The sequence below is a fragment of the Vipera berus genome (genome assembly GCF_964194415.1).
Source record: "Vipera berus genome assembly, chromosome: 5".
NCBI classification, from domain to species: domain Eukaryota; kingdom Metazoa; phylum Chordata; class Lepidosauria; order Squamata; family Viperidae; genus Vipera; species Vipera berus.
Window position 1 is genome coordinate 87,625,684 of NC_138207.1, and position 16,528 is coordinate 87,642,211.

Consider the following 16,528-nt stretch of genomic DNA (forward strand, 5'->3'; position numbering starts at 1 on the left):
TTGAATCAGTGAGGTCCAAAGTGTTTCCTTGTGCCTTATCAGCAGAACTAGTCATTTTTTGAAGGTTGATAGCATTTCCTATATGCCCTCCATATTTTGAACAGGCTCTTTAAGTTGGGAGACTACTTAAACCAACTTGGCAGCTGGGACATGCTTGAGGATGACCTTCTGGAACTGATGGCCAAGCCAAATTCAAAATTGATCATAGCTGATAATTTTAATGCCAGACATACTCCCACTGATGAAACTCTCTAATCCCATTATGATATAATTTGCACTTCTTAACCTACAAACCATGGTACCTAAGGCTGCTGCATCATTCAGATAAAAAGGTAATTAAGTATGGAAAGTGAAGATTGGTCCACCTGACTATGAAATTTGATTTCTTGGATTAGATGCTCTGGATATTGAAGGGAAATTAATCTGGGGTGACAGAGGTGACAATATTATTGGTTATATGTGAATACCTCCTGATTTAGTATGCAGAATTTTTGATCCTCAGGTCAGTTCTTCCTTGGATAATAATTATTGCCATTTTATTGTTATAATTGCTTATAAAATATCACTTTTCAGATTTACACACCTAGAACATTATACAAGTCAAGGTCCCTCGGATAAGACAGTCCAGTCAGAGCTTTTCCATATGTATCATTTTTCTCTCTCTTTGGTTTCCTTCGTTCCTTCATTCACTTTACCATTAACCCTTCTTCCAATATATGACCTAATCTTCCAAAAGCCATAGGTCATAATTATATGGGGTCATAGATGTTGACTTTTGGTACTTCCATTGCTCTGACCAATAACAGCATCTATTTAACCCATGTCACATACATTATCCCCTACTAAAGACAAGTGTAGTAGTGGTCAGTGTAAGTACATTTTGGTCAGCATGCTAAAAATGCACCCTATGTCTAGGTTTACTCCTAGCATGTTCAGAACATGTTTTTTTTTAGCAAGCTAGGAACTGGGCTCTAGGGATTACCTTACAAGCTAAGAAACCCATTTTGAAGCATCCTGAGAGAAACTCATGAGGCTTTTCTCAATAAGCCAAGACACATAAAAGGCGACAATATGGAAATAACCAAATATTGAAGAGTTTTCAAATGTTATTTTATTAGCTGAAAGCACTGTTAAGAGTGAAATGCGAGAAGGTCGAGCACATACTGTTGTTGGGAAATAAGATGATTTCAGTTAGTTTTGGGCCCCTGTTCATCTATTTTACCAAGGAAGGAATAAATAAAGTAATGACCAAATTTGCTCTAAATTACAGGATTTATCTGTAATGGTAAGTTGTAAATCAACTGGTATAACTCTGGAAAGATCAGGGGTGTCAAACTCGCAACATCACATGACATGTCATGACATATCATGACTTTTTTTCCATTGCCGGCAATGGGGTGGGCGAGGTTTTGCCATGACACATCCGGCCTGTCGGCCAGCAGTTTGATACCCTTGGTATAAATGGCCTGCCTTTGACAATTTATAATGGGCATTTGAATGACACCTCACTTATATTTTTATTTTGCAGGTGAAGCTTTAAAGATAACAGCAAAAGCATTCACTGACGATCCTTGTAGTTTATCCAAAAGAGAGGCTGTTGTGCAAATAGCACGTGCTCTCCTGACTGCCGTTACAAGACTTCTTATTCTGGCAGATATGATTGATGTTTCATACCTGCTGCAACATCTCACCACAGTGAGTAGCCACCATGATCAGCAAATGTACTATATTTCACAAGTTTCTTACATTCTATATGGGTCATCTATAAATAACTGTTAGATAGTTAGGTAAATAACCTTTACTGTCATTTTTTACTGTAGGCACAATGGCACACATTAAAAATAAAATTTATTTGCTTGCTCTCAAAGTGTACACATACATAACACACATTTAAACATACTATATACAACAGATGTATAGATCTACACCCTTACATATAAGTAACATATAAATATTAACCACTGACCATCTTGAATACATAACGGAAGAAGGAAGCTTTAGAGTTCACAAGGTTAATACTGTATGGAACAAAACTATGATTGAAACTGGATGTTCTGCTTCGGATACCACTAAGCCCCCTCCTCCCAGAAGGTAACAAGGGAAACAGGTCATGAAGAGGATGTGTAGTGTCCTAGACAATCTTGCGGACCCTGCTCAAACAACGCTTATGTGCTGTGTCCTGGTTGGGAGGGAACTGCCAATAAACTTTTTAGCCATCCTCACCACTCTTTGCACCACCTTCCTGTCTGAAGAAGTGATACCTGTAAACCACACTGTGATGCTGTACAACAGGATGCTCTTGATTGTCCCTCTGAAAAGTGTGGGAGATCCAGATAATAATTTAGAATCCCCCTGTCTTTCTATCGCTCATTCCATTCCCCCCTCCCCCACAATAATTGAAATAGATTGGTTAAAGATGAAACACCTAGACTAATAGTTAATAGCTAATAGTGCATTGGTGGCCTTTATCAGGAAGAAGTAGTGCATTTAAGACCTCAAGTCCTTAAGAGGCATTCCTCTAGTCTTTGAGGTTTAAGATCAAACTGTTCCAATCTGCCCACTGCCAGGAGTTCGATCCTGACTGGCTCAAGCCTTCCATCCTTTCGAGTTCAGTAAAATGAGGGCCCAGATTGTTGGGGGCAATATGCTGACCTGTAAACTGCTCAGAGAGTGTTGTAATGCACTATGAAGTAGTATATAAATATAAGTGCTAGTGCTATGTATTTATACAGGAGCATTCCATTTGATTTTATCATGTGATTTTATAGCAGTGATATTTGCATGGTGTGTTCCTGTCAAAATCAACAAGATGGTGACTGGAACATTGCAGTGCAATCCTCACTCCTTTTGAATACATGTATTCATGTTCAAAAGGGCCAGAGTTTGCACTGTGACACTTGCTGTTTTTGCCCCCTCCTGCGGATGATCCTGTTTTGATGTTTATATTTTAATGGGCTTGATTTGTGACACAGCTGTTTTATTTGTTTATGGTTTTGTTCTTTAAATCTCCCAGAGTCCCTGCAATTGGAGGTATATAAATTTGTCTATGAATTAAATAACCAAATACATAAAATAGAATAGAATAGAGCTGGAAGGGACCTTGGAGGTCTTCTAGTCCAGCCCCCTGCTCATGGAGGAGAACCTACTATCTCAGACAGGTGATTGTCCACTCTCTTTTTAAAAACTTCCAGCGATGGAATGCCCACGATTTCTGGGGGTAAGCTGTTCCACTGGTTGATTGTCCTCACTGTCAGGAAGTTTCTCTTTAATTCCAGATTGCTTCTCTCTTTGATCAGCTTCCAAACCATTGTTTCTCGTCCTTCCCTCTGGTGCTCTGGTGAACAACCTTCCCCCCCTCTTCTTTGTGGCAGCCCCTCAGATACTGGAATACTGCTATCATGTCTCCCATATTTCTTCTTTTCTTTAGACTGGCGAAACCCAAGTTCCGCAGCTGTTCTTCATATGTTTTGGTCTCCAGGCCTTTGATCATCTTAGTTGCTCTTCTCTGAATTTTTCCCAGACTCTCAATATCTTTTTTGTGATATAGTGACCAAAATTGGCTGCAGTATTCCAGGTGTGGTCTTACTAGGGCTTTATAAAGCGGTACTAGTACCTCGCATGATCTTGATTCTCTGCCACAGATCATACAATCCAGGATTGTATTAGCTTTTTTGCTTGCTGCTGCACACTTTGTGCCAGGTCAGCATTTCATAGACTGGCAGTATTGGCTACAAACAGTAACGGTCCTGAATGAGTTGATTGTTCCTCAACCACATTTTCAAGAACAGAACTTCTTTAGCAGCCATTTGAGTCAACCAGCTGTTGCACCTGGAGATGCAGCTCATAAGAGGACCTGAGCATAGGATGGTAGTCCTATAGTAAGTGAATAGTCACTTAAGCTGCTGTTTTTATGAATAGTCTCAAAAGGCTAACCAACATTAACATTTTATCTGATCACTGTAGCACTGTATTCATTCACAAAGTATATGAGGTACTCACTAACACATCCTCCTGATGTGTTTCCCCTAAGTGTTCGATATTTTCCCCTCCAGATTCCATTTTAGGTGGTTCTTTTAGAAGATTAGCACTGCTATGCACCTACCAGATAAAATCTACTTAGGTCTCACCTATGGTTGTGAGATAATAGGCAAAAGGAGGCCATCCTTTTTATCCTCACATCCTCCATCTGACAGGCATAGTTTTAAAATCAAATAATGTTTGACTATTTGAGTATCTTTTTTAAAAATTGGTCTGTCTTCGCAACTGCAGTCATTCCAACTTTTGTGTACTGTGACCTTGTAAATTATCTGCTTCTTTCTTTCCATCTTCTGCTGATAGACTTGATAGTTTAGATTTATGTTATTTAATTTATTTCCTGATTCCACCAGTCGGCTTCAAACCAGGACCTTCAAATCTTTGATCACTGGAGTCTGTAGAGCACATGATCCGTCAATAGGTTTCTATGATGAAATTTGAAAAGCGCCTCATCAGTTCTGTATTATCACTAGCAAATGTTCTTGAAAATAAAGATTTGTTGAAAAAGTGTTTCAGCTGAAACAGCAGTCTTTCTGATGATGTAAAAAAAAGTTTTATATGAATGTAGGCATAAAAGCACATTTTTGGCAGGATTTTTTACTGTACAGTTTTTCACAGATGCCATTTCCACCCCATTGGTCCTCTTTTCATTTTTTTGTGTCCTCCTTTCCCTGCTCAGGTACCTGGAAACCCCAGTCTCACTATGCTCTGCTTCTAACTTGGGGAGAGTTCTAGACCATACATTGGTGGACAGAGTTCACCTATGTCAGGGGTCTTGAAATTTGGCAACTTTAAGACTTGTGGACTTCAACCCCCAGAATTCCTCAGCCAGCCAGGTTTGAAGACTCCTGACCTATGTCATCCAAGGAATGTCAAGAGTGGCACAGTTTTGTTAGCTCAAGGAAATGAAAGATAAATGAGGAAATCTTGTAACACCACAAGAGTTAATTTCTGAAAAAGCAGAAAGCAATGAGCTCTGAAATTGGGGAAAAGAGAATTTGCAGGCTGGAGACCAAAGTGTTTGTTTGTTTAAATGTTATGCATATGCATACATATTCAAACACATTTTAATACATTAACTTCATTTTTGAACAGACATTTACTAAACTTAACATGGCAGCAGTTGGAGCCTGCAATTGTAGTAATGTAAGTTGTAAATAGATAAAGCAACCTCTCTAAGAATTCCTACTCCTTCCTCAGTAATATGCCTAGGTCAGGGGTAGGCAACCTTGGCTCTTGTATGACTCATGGACTTCAACTACCAATGCTGGCTCAGGAATTCTGGTAGTTGAAGTCCACGAGTCATAAAAGAGCCAAGGTTGTCTATCCCTGGCCTAGGTAATACTGTATGTTACTTATACAATCAAAATAGTGCAAGCAGTGGTATTCTCTATGACATTCTATCGAAGCAAAAGTTGGACTTGGAAGAAGCAGGATAGAAACAGTATTGATGATTTTGAGGGTTGGTGTTGGAGAAGACTCCTGAGAATCATGTGAAGTTTTTTTTTGAAAATTTTTTATTAGTTTTATAGGGTTAACAAGGAAGGTAGGGGAATGGGGATTTGGAATAGGGTAAAGGAAAGGTTAAGGGTAGGGGTTGGGGTATATACATATATTTGTGAAGCAATATGGTGGTTGGGTAGTCATAAGTAGCAAATAACAAGTTGTTTGTAGATAGTTCAGGTTGCATCAATAAAATTTCCCTCTCTGATTCCCTTAATTTTCACATAGTCAAAGTAATTAAATTAATACATTTCTAGTTATGAGCTAGTCAATTAACAAAGTTTTCAATATAGTTAGACTAATACATATCAAAATCCTGTTTTTAAGTTTTACCTAATTGCAATAAAAATACTCTAAGGTAGCCTATAATATGCAGAAAAGAGCTTACTTTTTGGGTAACCTACAATTCCCTATTTCAGTAAAGAATAATTCTCTTGTCTACAAAACTTACATTGTTCATTACAAATCATTCTTATGATTTAACAGTAAAGTCTAATTTTCATCTTAACACATCACCAATTATTCAAAAAATTTTTTGTCTTAACCATTCAACACTTAATAAAATACTATCTTCTATTATAAGATTCTAAATTCTATTGGATAATTCAAAGTTTTATTCTAAAAGCTTAATTTTGTTTTCCTTTAAGAATCTAAAACCTAAATATAGAATCAGTTTATATTTTTTTAAGATTCCCCTTAGTCCATCAAAAGAAATTTTTTAAGTTCTGTCTTTACAAATCCCAAAAAAGAGAGACAAGTCTAAGTCTTTAAATCTAACTCTTGCCTTCTTTTTGTGCCAATCAGGCTTCCATCTTAGTGCCTTTAAGTTCTCCAGTGTGTCTCCCTTTCTTCCTCCACCTCTTATTTGAATCAATGGAGACCATCCAAATGACAGTTTTGCCAAGCTAGTATCCCCTTTATAATCATTGAAATTTGCTTTAATATCTCAGTTTTTAATGTTTGATGTGATATGATTGTCATTAATTCAGTCTGATCTTTTTCTTGTTCCATTTCCATCTGGGTTAGGTAGTAAGTAGTAGCTAATGTTGTTATCATTTGATTAGCTGAATCCTCAACATACTGTATTTGGAGGCTTTTGATATCTTCACTCTTAATGTTGCTTTCTTTGGGTATTGTTGTTTTTTGAATTGTAAGTTTTGTAGATAAAGTTGGAGTTTGGACTTTGAAATTCTCTGTAGGCTGCGTTTGTTGCTTTTTGAAGTCTCCTATTTTAGACTCACCCAGATCCTCCAGATTGCTTCATTGTGCTAGATGGTGCTTTTGGCTTTCGGCAGGGAGTGGCTTAATGATTGGTCATGTTGATGGCCGGTCACTTCTTCGGACCAAAAGGCGCTGCTCCAGATTCATGCAGAAGGCTGCCACCCTTCCACGATCACAGGAGGGTCTCCTTGCGGTGGTTGCCCCTCCAGGGTGACTTTTGACCCTTTTCAGGGTCCTCCAATGAAGAAGGATCGGACGGCAGGGAGGGAGCTCTCCCCTGAGTGTCTGAAAGCGCCGCGCGTGCAAACCGGAAGCCAGAATCACGTGAAGTATTAGTGCTGCTTTATAAATCCTTAGTAAGGCCACACCTGGAATATTGCATTAAGTTTTGCTTACCATATTGCAAAAAAGATGTTGAGACTTTGGAAAAAGTGAAAAGAAGAGCAACTAAGATGATTAAGGGCCTGGAGACAAAAACATATGAAGAACAGTTGCAGGAATTGGGTACGGCCAATCTAGAGAAAAGGAGGACTAGGGGTAACATGATAGCAATATTCCAGTATTTGAGGGGTTGCCACAAAGAAGAGGGGCTCAACCTGTTTTCCAAAGCACCAGAAGGCAAGATAAGAAACAATTAATGGAAACTAATCAAGGAGTCTGAAATGGTACAGACTCTCCTGCTTGATCAGGGGCTAGACTAGAAGACCTCCAAGGTCCCTTCCAGCTCTATTCTGATTGATTGATTGATTGATTGGATTGAATACCATGGACAGTCAAGAAAACAAATTATTGGATCAAATGATCAAGTTCAAATTATCCTTTTTTGAATATAGTATGCAAATACCTAGCTGACTGGAGAAGAGCCTAATATTATGAAAGATGGAAGGAAAGAGATGTATGGACTCAATTATAGTGGCAATTTGAAGACCAGGTTAGATATGGATCTTCAGGGAGGAGAATCTATGGTTACTAAGAGTTGATAGCAACTTAATAGCACATAATCATCAATCAGTGAATATTGTATGTGACATAATTCATCCCATTGACCCCAAAACAATTTGAAATTTATACATTGCACTAGATTATAAGGTAATTTGGGGTACATTTAGATAATATAGAATTTTTTCTTTTTTGTAATATATTTTATTGATTTTTTTAAAAAAACATAAATCACAATAATTAGTGAACAGTATGTTGTCTGGGTTACATTTGTAAAACAATCATAAACAATTGATTTCTGTAATTCATAATCCACATAATGGTTTTAGTTGATTTCCTCTTTTCCCAAAATATCCTCTTTTGCAAACTTTGAGTTAATACAATTCTTATTGTTTTGATAGATAATTAAATATATATTTTCCCCAATATTCCTAAAAATAATAATCACATCAATATAATATTTCTTTTCTATCCAATCATTCTGGTTGCCTTATCATGGATCCTGTTACAGTCCTCATTTTAATTTGTTTCTCCCACCAAAGTTTAGGTATTATTAGTGGTTAAGATTTTCTCAAAAATTAATTACATTAAAAAATTTAACTCTATTGTTCCATATGAACCATCCCACACTTTTACAGATTATTGTCTGTTTTTTTGTCACAGCTCTTCTTTGTTGTTAAAACTTTAAAGGTCACAAACACAGATTAGCTTTTCCCAGGTTTTGCCAAGTCTTATATTAAAGTCATAGCTGTCATAGTCTTTGTCCACCACTAGGTGTCAGCAACTATTTGTTTTTCAATTTCATATATTTTGATCCTCCATAAAAAGATTCATTTGCCGCTTCCATTAATATAAAGGTGGGGTGGAAATCCCCCTACTTCCCTTTTGGAGGTATTTTGCTTCTTGGGGATCTTTTCCAGGAAATTAAATGTAGAATGGAAAGGAGAAGATCGAATTCCTCACTCAATTTCAAGCACACTGTTCACAGTTGTGCTGGTTATTGCTTTTGGACTTCGGTTGCTAGTAGCTTCGGCTGGTCGATGCAATACGGCCAGCCTTTCTCCTGTCGGGTTAGAAGGCTTTCCCCAAGTCAAACACAATGGCCGCTGCCATTCCAGAATTGCTGGAGCACCCTTCTTTCTTTGACTTGGGAGGCCGGTGTGTGGTGTAGTTGGTTCACATAGTGTGGTGGGATGGGGGGTTTGTTGTCACTGTGTGTTGGGGGGAGAGAGCACGGGGGGAGGCTCAGCTAATCTCAATGTACACATGTTGTACTTTGACAATAAAGGTTTATTATTATTGTTGCCTCTCCAGGGCAACTTAGACCCATTTAGGGTCCTCAGCAGGGCGAAATTAGCCGTGGGGGTGCGGAGAATCTGCAAGCCCATGACCGGTCACTACTGTGCAAAACCAGAAGTCCTAGAAATTGTTCTTTATGGCTTTCTGTTGTGTAAATCCAACTAATTGTGGTTTCTTCAATAAACCATAGTTAAGAGATCCATGTGTAAAGTACCTATAGTTTTACTTACTCTAGATTAATATCAGGCTTGGCTGACAGAATGATTACTATTTAGTTGAGTTTTGATAAAATTTAGATTTATACTATGCAAAGTTGGAAACAAATAAAATTTAACAACTCATGTCACTTTCTAGGCAATCAGTTGGAGAGAAACAGTGCTTGGATATGAAAATCTCAATTTGGCAGGGAAGCTAAGTTATCCAAGTGTTTGACTACCATTCCCCACCCCCCTAAATTTGCTGATGAATTAACTTATTTGCAAAAACTGTGTGGTATAATCTTTAATAATCTTTTAAAGCATATGCATATCCTATATACTATGATTTCATGCATTGCATTTTTCAGACCCGACTGGATATGTGTTGGATATCAAAGAAGATAAATAGTTTGCTAAAACCCATTTAAGGATTTGGTTCTTTTGTCCGCACATTTTAGACATTTACCCAATCTCTTCCTTGATCAGCAGTTTCATTTTGTAGTGAACAACATAACCTTTAAAATTAATTTTGGTTCAGTGATCAAACCTTCCATTTTATCCTATGAAAATTGCAAAACCTCTGAGCCGTGGATCTGGGAAGCATAGAAGCTCCTCATTTTTTCTCCAATGATTAATGACAGGTCTTCCAGCTAAGATCTTTGTGAAGAAGTGCTATAATATATTGGTGCTGCTATTGTATTAGAACACACTTCAGGGAAAGCTTTACAGGGACATATAAAATATATTGTCTTTTTAATTGATGAGCACTAGCAAACATTCTGAGAGAGATACCACAAAAATGGGTCTTGGCGTCCAGGGTTTCTGTGAAACACTGCTAAAAATCAAATGCTTTGGTTTTTTTTTGGGTGGGTGGGTGGGTGGAATCAGGACAGCAGTTAAGAATATTTCAGTTGCTGCAGGGAACTTCTGAAATATAATCATGAAAGTTAAAGACCCTGGAGGGAGACACAGAAAAAAAAAGCTAAGTTAGAACTCATTAGAGATTTCAATTATATTACAGTTTGGTCTTGGATGGCACTAACTAAGATGCTACTAGAGCTTGGTGGTGATTCAACACTACATGCTACAGTTACTCGGGAAGCCTTAGCTGTTTTCTATTAAGTACAATAATATAAAAAGTGCTTTTGGAAGATGAAATAAGAATGCTTGAGCACTAGAAAACACCCAGTCCCTGCAGAAGCAGACAAAAACATAATACATAAACACATGCACACAATTCTTTACACACAACAGAGCTCAGAAATACGCTGGGCTCTGTAGGAGAATATTACATAACGGTCTAACATACTCTAGAACAGACATGTCAAACCCGCGAAGTCATGTGACGTTACAAGACATATCGGGACTGCTTTGCCATTGCCGGGAATGGGGTGGGCGTGGCTTCCAGATGACGCATCTGGCCCGCGGGCCGGCAGTTTGATACCCCTGCTCTACAAGAATACCTGCACAATAACACACATAAAATAGAGGGTTCCCCGCCACCTATGCTATATTTTTAGAAAATGGGGCGGGGAAAGATTGTGCTATTCTTTAGTGTATTCATATTTCTGAAAGATTTTACAACATGGTAAAATATTGAATGCTTTCAATGATTTCTATATTTTCTAACAATCTAAATAATAAAGGAACCGAAAGCAGTTTAGAAACACTGAGAGCCCACACAATTATTTAAAATTGGTGATTATTACTGTAAAAAGCACGGTAGCAATAGTGATTTATTATTTCAACAGAAGCATTGGTTCTAAAAAAAATAGTACAATATGGATGCTTCTTGATAGAATATTCCCACTGCTCCCTATCCTGATCAAAGGAATTATTTTGTAAGTTTTACAAAATCATTTTTTGTTAGAGGGGCTGCCTGAATTTTTTGTGAGTGGTGTATTTGATGGTTTTTCTTCACTTTGTAACTGGCATTCCAGGCAATTTTCTGAAATAAGGATTTGGGATTGTTGGCACAATACTGTTCCCTTGAAAGATTGCTATCTTGTTGCATCAAGGCCCCCTAGTCATGTGCCAGCAGTTGATTGATTTGGTTGGTTTTATTCATTTGGAAGATACTCTTCCTGTTCTGCTAACCCTGGGGGTTTAATAAAAAATGTAATATTGAAAGAATTAGAATTGTTAAAAATCTTCATGAATCTGTAATACATTTCTGGCATCCCATTACATTATTTCTCAACCTTGGCAGTTTTAAGAGGGGTGGATTTCAACTCCCAGAATTCCCCAGCCAGCATGCTCCACCCCTCTTAAAGCTGCTAAGATTGAGAAACTCTGCATTTTGGCTGTTATGCAACAATTGTTTGATCAGACAAAATGCATCAGATAAGAACCAATGACAGCCTACAGTGGTGCATACAATTTATGCGTACAATTTATTCCAGGCTGCCTACACTAGCTTGATGCTGGGAATTTAATTTTTGCTTTAATAGTCGTATAACCAATACTTTTCTTTTCATTGCAAGCTCCATTTTCTACTGAAACATCACAGTTTACTGCCATTCACAGTAATTTTCTTCTCCATCAACTTCTGTCCACTAGAATTCAGAATATTCTTTTTTATTGGGCATTTATTTTTCTGTTATATTCTCAACATAGCATATAAATAACAAGCTCTCACTTTTTCCATAGTCAACACTCTCAAGTTTTTCCAATTCAACATTTGTATTAAAAATAAAGTTTTGATCAAGCATTATGTGTCAAGCAGGAAAATCAGGAAACACACGCAGTTCGATCAAAGTTTATTGCAAGCTTAAGATCTCTACAAGAATCTGAACTACCAATGGTCAAAGCAAAGGAAAGCAAATTGGCTGTAGATAAGAGTCAATGGAATTCAAGGTTGGCTAGACTTAGATCTCTTGTGAGTGTGAAGGGACTTGAGCAGGGATCTTCAAACATGGCAACTTTTAAGACTTCTGGACTCCAACTCCCAGAATTCCTCAGCCAGCCAGGCACGCTGGCTGAGGAATTCTGGTAGTTGAAGTCCACAAGTCTTAAATTTGCTAAGTTTGAAGACCCCTGGACTCGAGATTGACGATGCTTTTGACCCCCCTCACTTGGGCTCAGCCTGATCATGTCCTACATCAGACATGTCAAACTCACGATGTCACGTGACATTGTGCAACATATCGGGACTGTTTTGCCATTGCTGGCAATGGGGTGGGTGTGGCTTCCATGTGATGCATCCGGCCCACGGGCCAGCAGTTTGACACTCCTGCCCTACATATATGTCTTCCAGCAATAATCAAGATAGCCAACATAAGTATGTTTCCCACAAGAAGCTATTTTTATAATTAATTCCAATAGCTTATGGCAAAAGTTAATGTTAGCAATTTATTTGAACTCTTAATCCATTTATAACTTTACTAGATCAAAATTGTATTTAGCTTTTTGCTGTTTATTTCAAATTCTTTTAGGTTCTTAAGCTTATAATTATTTTTTCTTTCGAAGATAAACTCACCCAATGAAAACAGATTTTTTAGTTACTTCATTCCCAACCCTCTTAGGTACACAATGGCAGTAGACTACAGAGGGAAAGTAGGAGACCAGATGATCCTTCAGCTCTTCTGTGCTATTAAAAAAGTATTTGGTGGAACAGGATAATTTAGCCAAGGGTGGTAATACCGGTAGTTTTCTGAGATTTTGTTTACTACATACTATAAGGGGCTGTGGGAATACTCTTGGGAGACAGGAGTAACAGAATAGAATTGTAGAATTGTAGAATAGAGTAGAGCTGGAAGGGACCTTGGAGGTCTTCTAGTCTAGCCCTCTGCTCAAGCAGGGGAACCTATATACCATCTCAGACAGGTGATTGTCCAGTCTCTTCTTGAAAATTTCCAGTGATGGAGCACCCACGATTTCTCAATCAGGGGTCTCAAAATATGGCAACTTTAAGACTTGTGGACTTCAACTCACAGAACTCCTCAGCCAGGCATGCTTCCTCAGTCTCAGAAAGTGTCTCAGAAAAGAAGGGACCCTCCCTAGTTTTCTGCAAAATAAAAGTAAAGGAGGGGAGAAGGGCTTTCAGACTTTCAGGATCTTTTTTTTAAAATTGCAACCTGTAAACTTTAAAAAGAGGTAGCATTAGTATTTAGGGTTTTGGTTTCCCGTCTAGACTATCTTGAGGGGTTGACACAGATTAGCTATAGGATCAGAGGACAAGTTCACAGCATTATGCCCAAGAGGTTTTACCCATAAAATTCTTAAGGAAATCCATACTGCCCCAGAGCAGTGTTCCTCAATCTTGGCTACTTTAAGTTGCATGGACTTCTGGGAATTGAAGTCCACATATCTTAAAGTTGAGAAATGCTGCCTCCAGATCATCCTTTGTTGTTGAATGTGAAAAAAGCCCCTCTCAAGCTGCTCACTGCTTCACCTCACCTCATACCCCACTCCCCAGATTCGGCTAGGGTGCTGCTTATGTGAGGGAGAGGAAAGTATAAATGAGTTAATTAATACTCTCTTTGATATGGGAGAATCCTGCTGGAATGGTATTTCTTTCAAATGCTCAGGAGAGATAGGGGATTGTGGGATTGTCCCCTCTGGGGTGGCCGTATTTTGAGAGCCAGTTTAGTATAGTGATCAAGGTATTGGCCTAGAAAGCAGAAGACTGAGTTCTAGTCTCATTTTAGGCATGAAAGCTGATTGGGTGATTTTGGGCCAGTCACTCTCTCTCAGTCCAACCCACCTCACAGGGCTGTTGTTGTATGAAAAATAGGGGGTATATTTGCCACACTGAGTTACTTATAAAGTAATTAAGGCAGGATAAAAATGTAATAAATAATAAAATAGCATGAATTAATATGCAGGTTTTAACAGTTCATCAGAGCATTGGCAGAAGGAAGAGCGGATTCCCTGAGATCTGACTGTTGCATTATACAGCATCTTGAAGGAGGACACTGTACTGTGTTGTGCTTGTGCAGATATGGCTAGAACAATATGTACTAAAAGTGGAAAAATATTTTGCTAGACCAGTGTTTCTGAAGGTGTGATGTGAGGTGTTCTGGGGATCCTCCAAGACGCTCTCAGCTGCTCACAAAATCAAATTTATTTGCCAGCCTATGTTGAAAAATAATGCAATATTAAAATCCCATCAAACAATTCTGAGAAGGGGTAGTAGCAGAGAATGCATCATTTTTATTTTTAATGCAGCAGATATCAATAAATATAATCCATATAAACAAAAACTCTTTTGGGGTGCTGCATAATTTTTAAAGGTGGGGAGGGAAAAATAAATTCATGAAGCACTGTACCATAAAATCAAACATTTATTTTGAAGCTTACTTTTTTGTTAGGTGGAGAAAACAATGATTAAAGATGAATCCTGCTTTTCAGCTTACAGTATATAAGCCATCTTTACAGTACTCTTCCCCAGTGCTTTTTTTCTAAAAAAAAAGGTGCCGGAACTCAAAGGTGCTGTCACTGGGAGTGATGCCAGTGTCTTGCTACGGTGTCACCGCCTGTCCTTTGCACCCCTGCCCCTGCAGCTCGGAGCCACATGCCGTGGGGATTCCCCTGCCCACAGTTGCCACGCTGTGGCCCATTTTGAGCCCCCACCCGGAGCTGCTCTGAACCCCGATCCAGAGCTGTGTTCCTCATGGCAGTGGTCTTCGGCGCCAAACAGCTGATGGCCTCCGGCACCGGCACTCGTTCACTTACTGCCCCGTCGCTTCCAAATGCAGTAAGTGAGTGAGCGAGCAAGTGGCGTTTGGAAGTGACGGGGTAGTAAGTGAGTGAGCGAGCAAAAGGCCTTTGAAAGAGACGGAGTGAGTGGGGGAGAGCAACTGGAGGCTTTTGTGAGCAAAGTATGAGTGAGTGGGGGGGGCTTTTGCGAGCGAAGGGTGAGAGAAAAAGGAAAAAGTGAGGGGGAGAAGAGAAAAAGAAAAGGCACTGACTTCTGACTTCCTCTGTTACAGGAGTAGAAGGAAGTATTAACATTGAATCTCAACTTTTTGCTTTTCTATAATATTATAAACTAGACATTTCTATAACAAAAAATGAATCTAACCAATGAAACCCAAAATACCCCCCCTTTTTTTTTTAGTCATCAAGTTTTTGACACATTGTTAAGCACTGGGTGGTGCTTGAATATTGTCATGTCCTAAAAGTGGTACAATTTCTGAAAAGGTTGAAAAGCCCTGATGTAAATGCAGCCTAAATTGTTTATTGCCATCCTATTTGCAAATAATATCTTACTTACCTAGTTGAGATGGTGTAGTTGGGCAGCAGGGAGGGGTGCAAAGTCGCTGCCTTCGCTGCAGACAACTTGCCTGTGCAACATTGCACAGTGAAAGATTGTGACTAAACAAAATTTTAATGTATAGATAATACCACCAGAAATTATTTTAGCCTTTTTAATAAATGTTGTTATTGATGTTAAGCTCACCATGGAAAACATCATATATTGTTATGTATATACTAGGTTAATTATTTAAAGACTGAAGTGCAACATAACTAGATTCTAAATAATCTATTTTTCAAAACACACAACAGTCCAAACAGTAAAAGTAAAGTCCAAATTAAGAATATTTCATTCTTAAGAATTGTTTAATTTAAAGTGGTTTAGTTGTAATAGATAGTTATAGATTCAAAATAGATTTCAAGAGTATTTGCAAAAGATACTATTTTTTTTCTAGCATCAGCTAAATTAGACCTATTACATTGAGAAAAATGTTTCTCATTTCTTTCCCGTTACTTTATTGATTTCATTGCAGAGATGTTAACATAGGAAATAGATTATTTTGTTATCTAATTTTACCTTCCAAAAGACAGAAGTAGATGAAAAATGTGAGGTTCTTTCATTTTGTCTTTTTTTGAATTAGCTGTTTTAGATTCTAAAAGTTTAGTTCCTAAAGAAGTAACCTTGTAAATAATTTTAATGTCCTCCTCTAGTGCAGGCTCTTTTATGACTCAAGGAATTCAACTCCCAGAATTCCTGAGCCAGCATGGCTCAGCTTGGAAACCTCTCTCTTTCCCCTCAGCATGGCTGGCTCAGGATTTCTGGGAGTTGAAGTCCACAAGTCATAAAAAAGAGCCAAGATTGCCTATCCCTGCGATAGAGGGAGGTTTTTTTTTCTTTCAAAAAAAGAGGTGCCGGAATGCCGTTCTGAGCGGTCTATGAGAAAAAAAGCCCTGCTCTTCCCACCGTGGAGGCTTGCTAGATTTTTGGATGTCAACCCCTCTAATTCTCCACTCAGCCTGAATATTGAGAATACCTATGGAGTGTCTTGGCATGCATTACATTCATCCTTTACTGTTTCTCCTAGAGTTCAAGCTCCTCCTCCATTTTCCCCTGACAGCAATCCAAACGCTGAGGA

General features: G+C 38.4%; 1 protein-coding gene across 1 annotated transcript in view; it reads left to right on the plus strand.

The window, feature by feature from the left end:
• CTNNA3 (catenin alpha 3) overlaps positions 1-16,528 on the plus strand; it is a gene marked incomplete at its 5' end in the record, with an annotated part of 847,188 nt that overhangs the window by 41,638 nt on the left and 789,022 nt on the right. Inside the window, one exon of the mRNA XM_081329881.1 lies at positions 1,529-1,695. Within this exon, the coding sequence (XP_081186007.1) occupies positions 1,529-1,695 (167 nt within the window). The remainder of the gene's footprint in view (positions 1-1,528; positions 1,696-16,528) is intronic.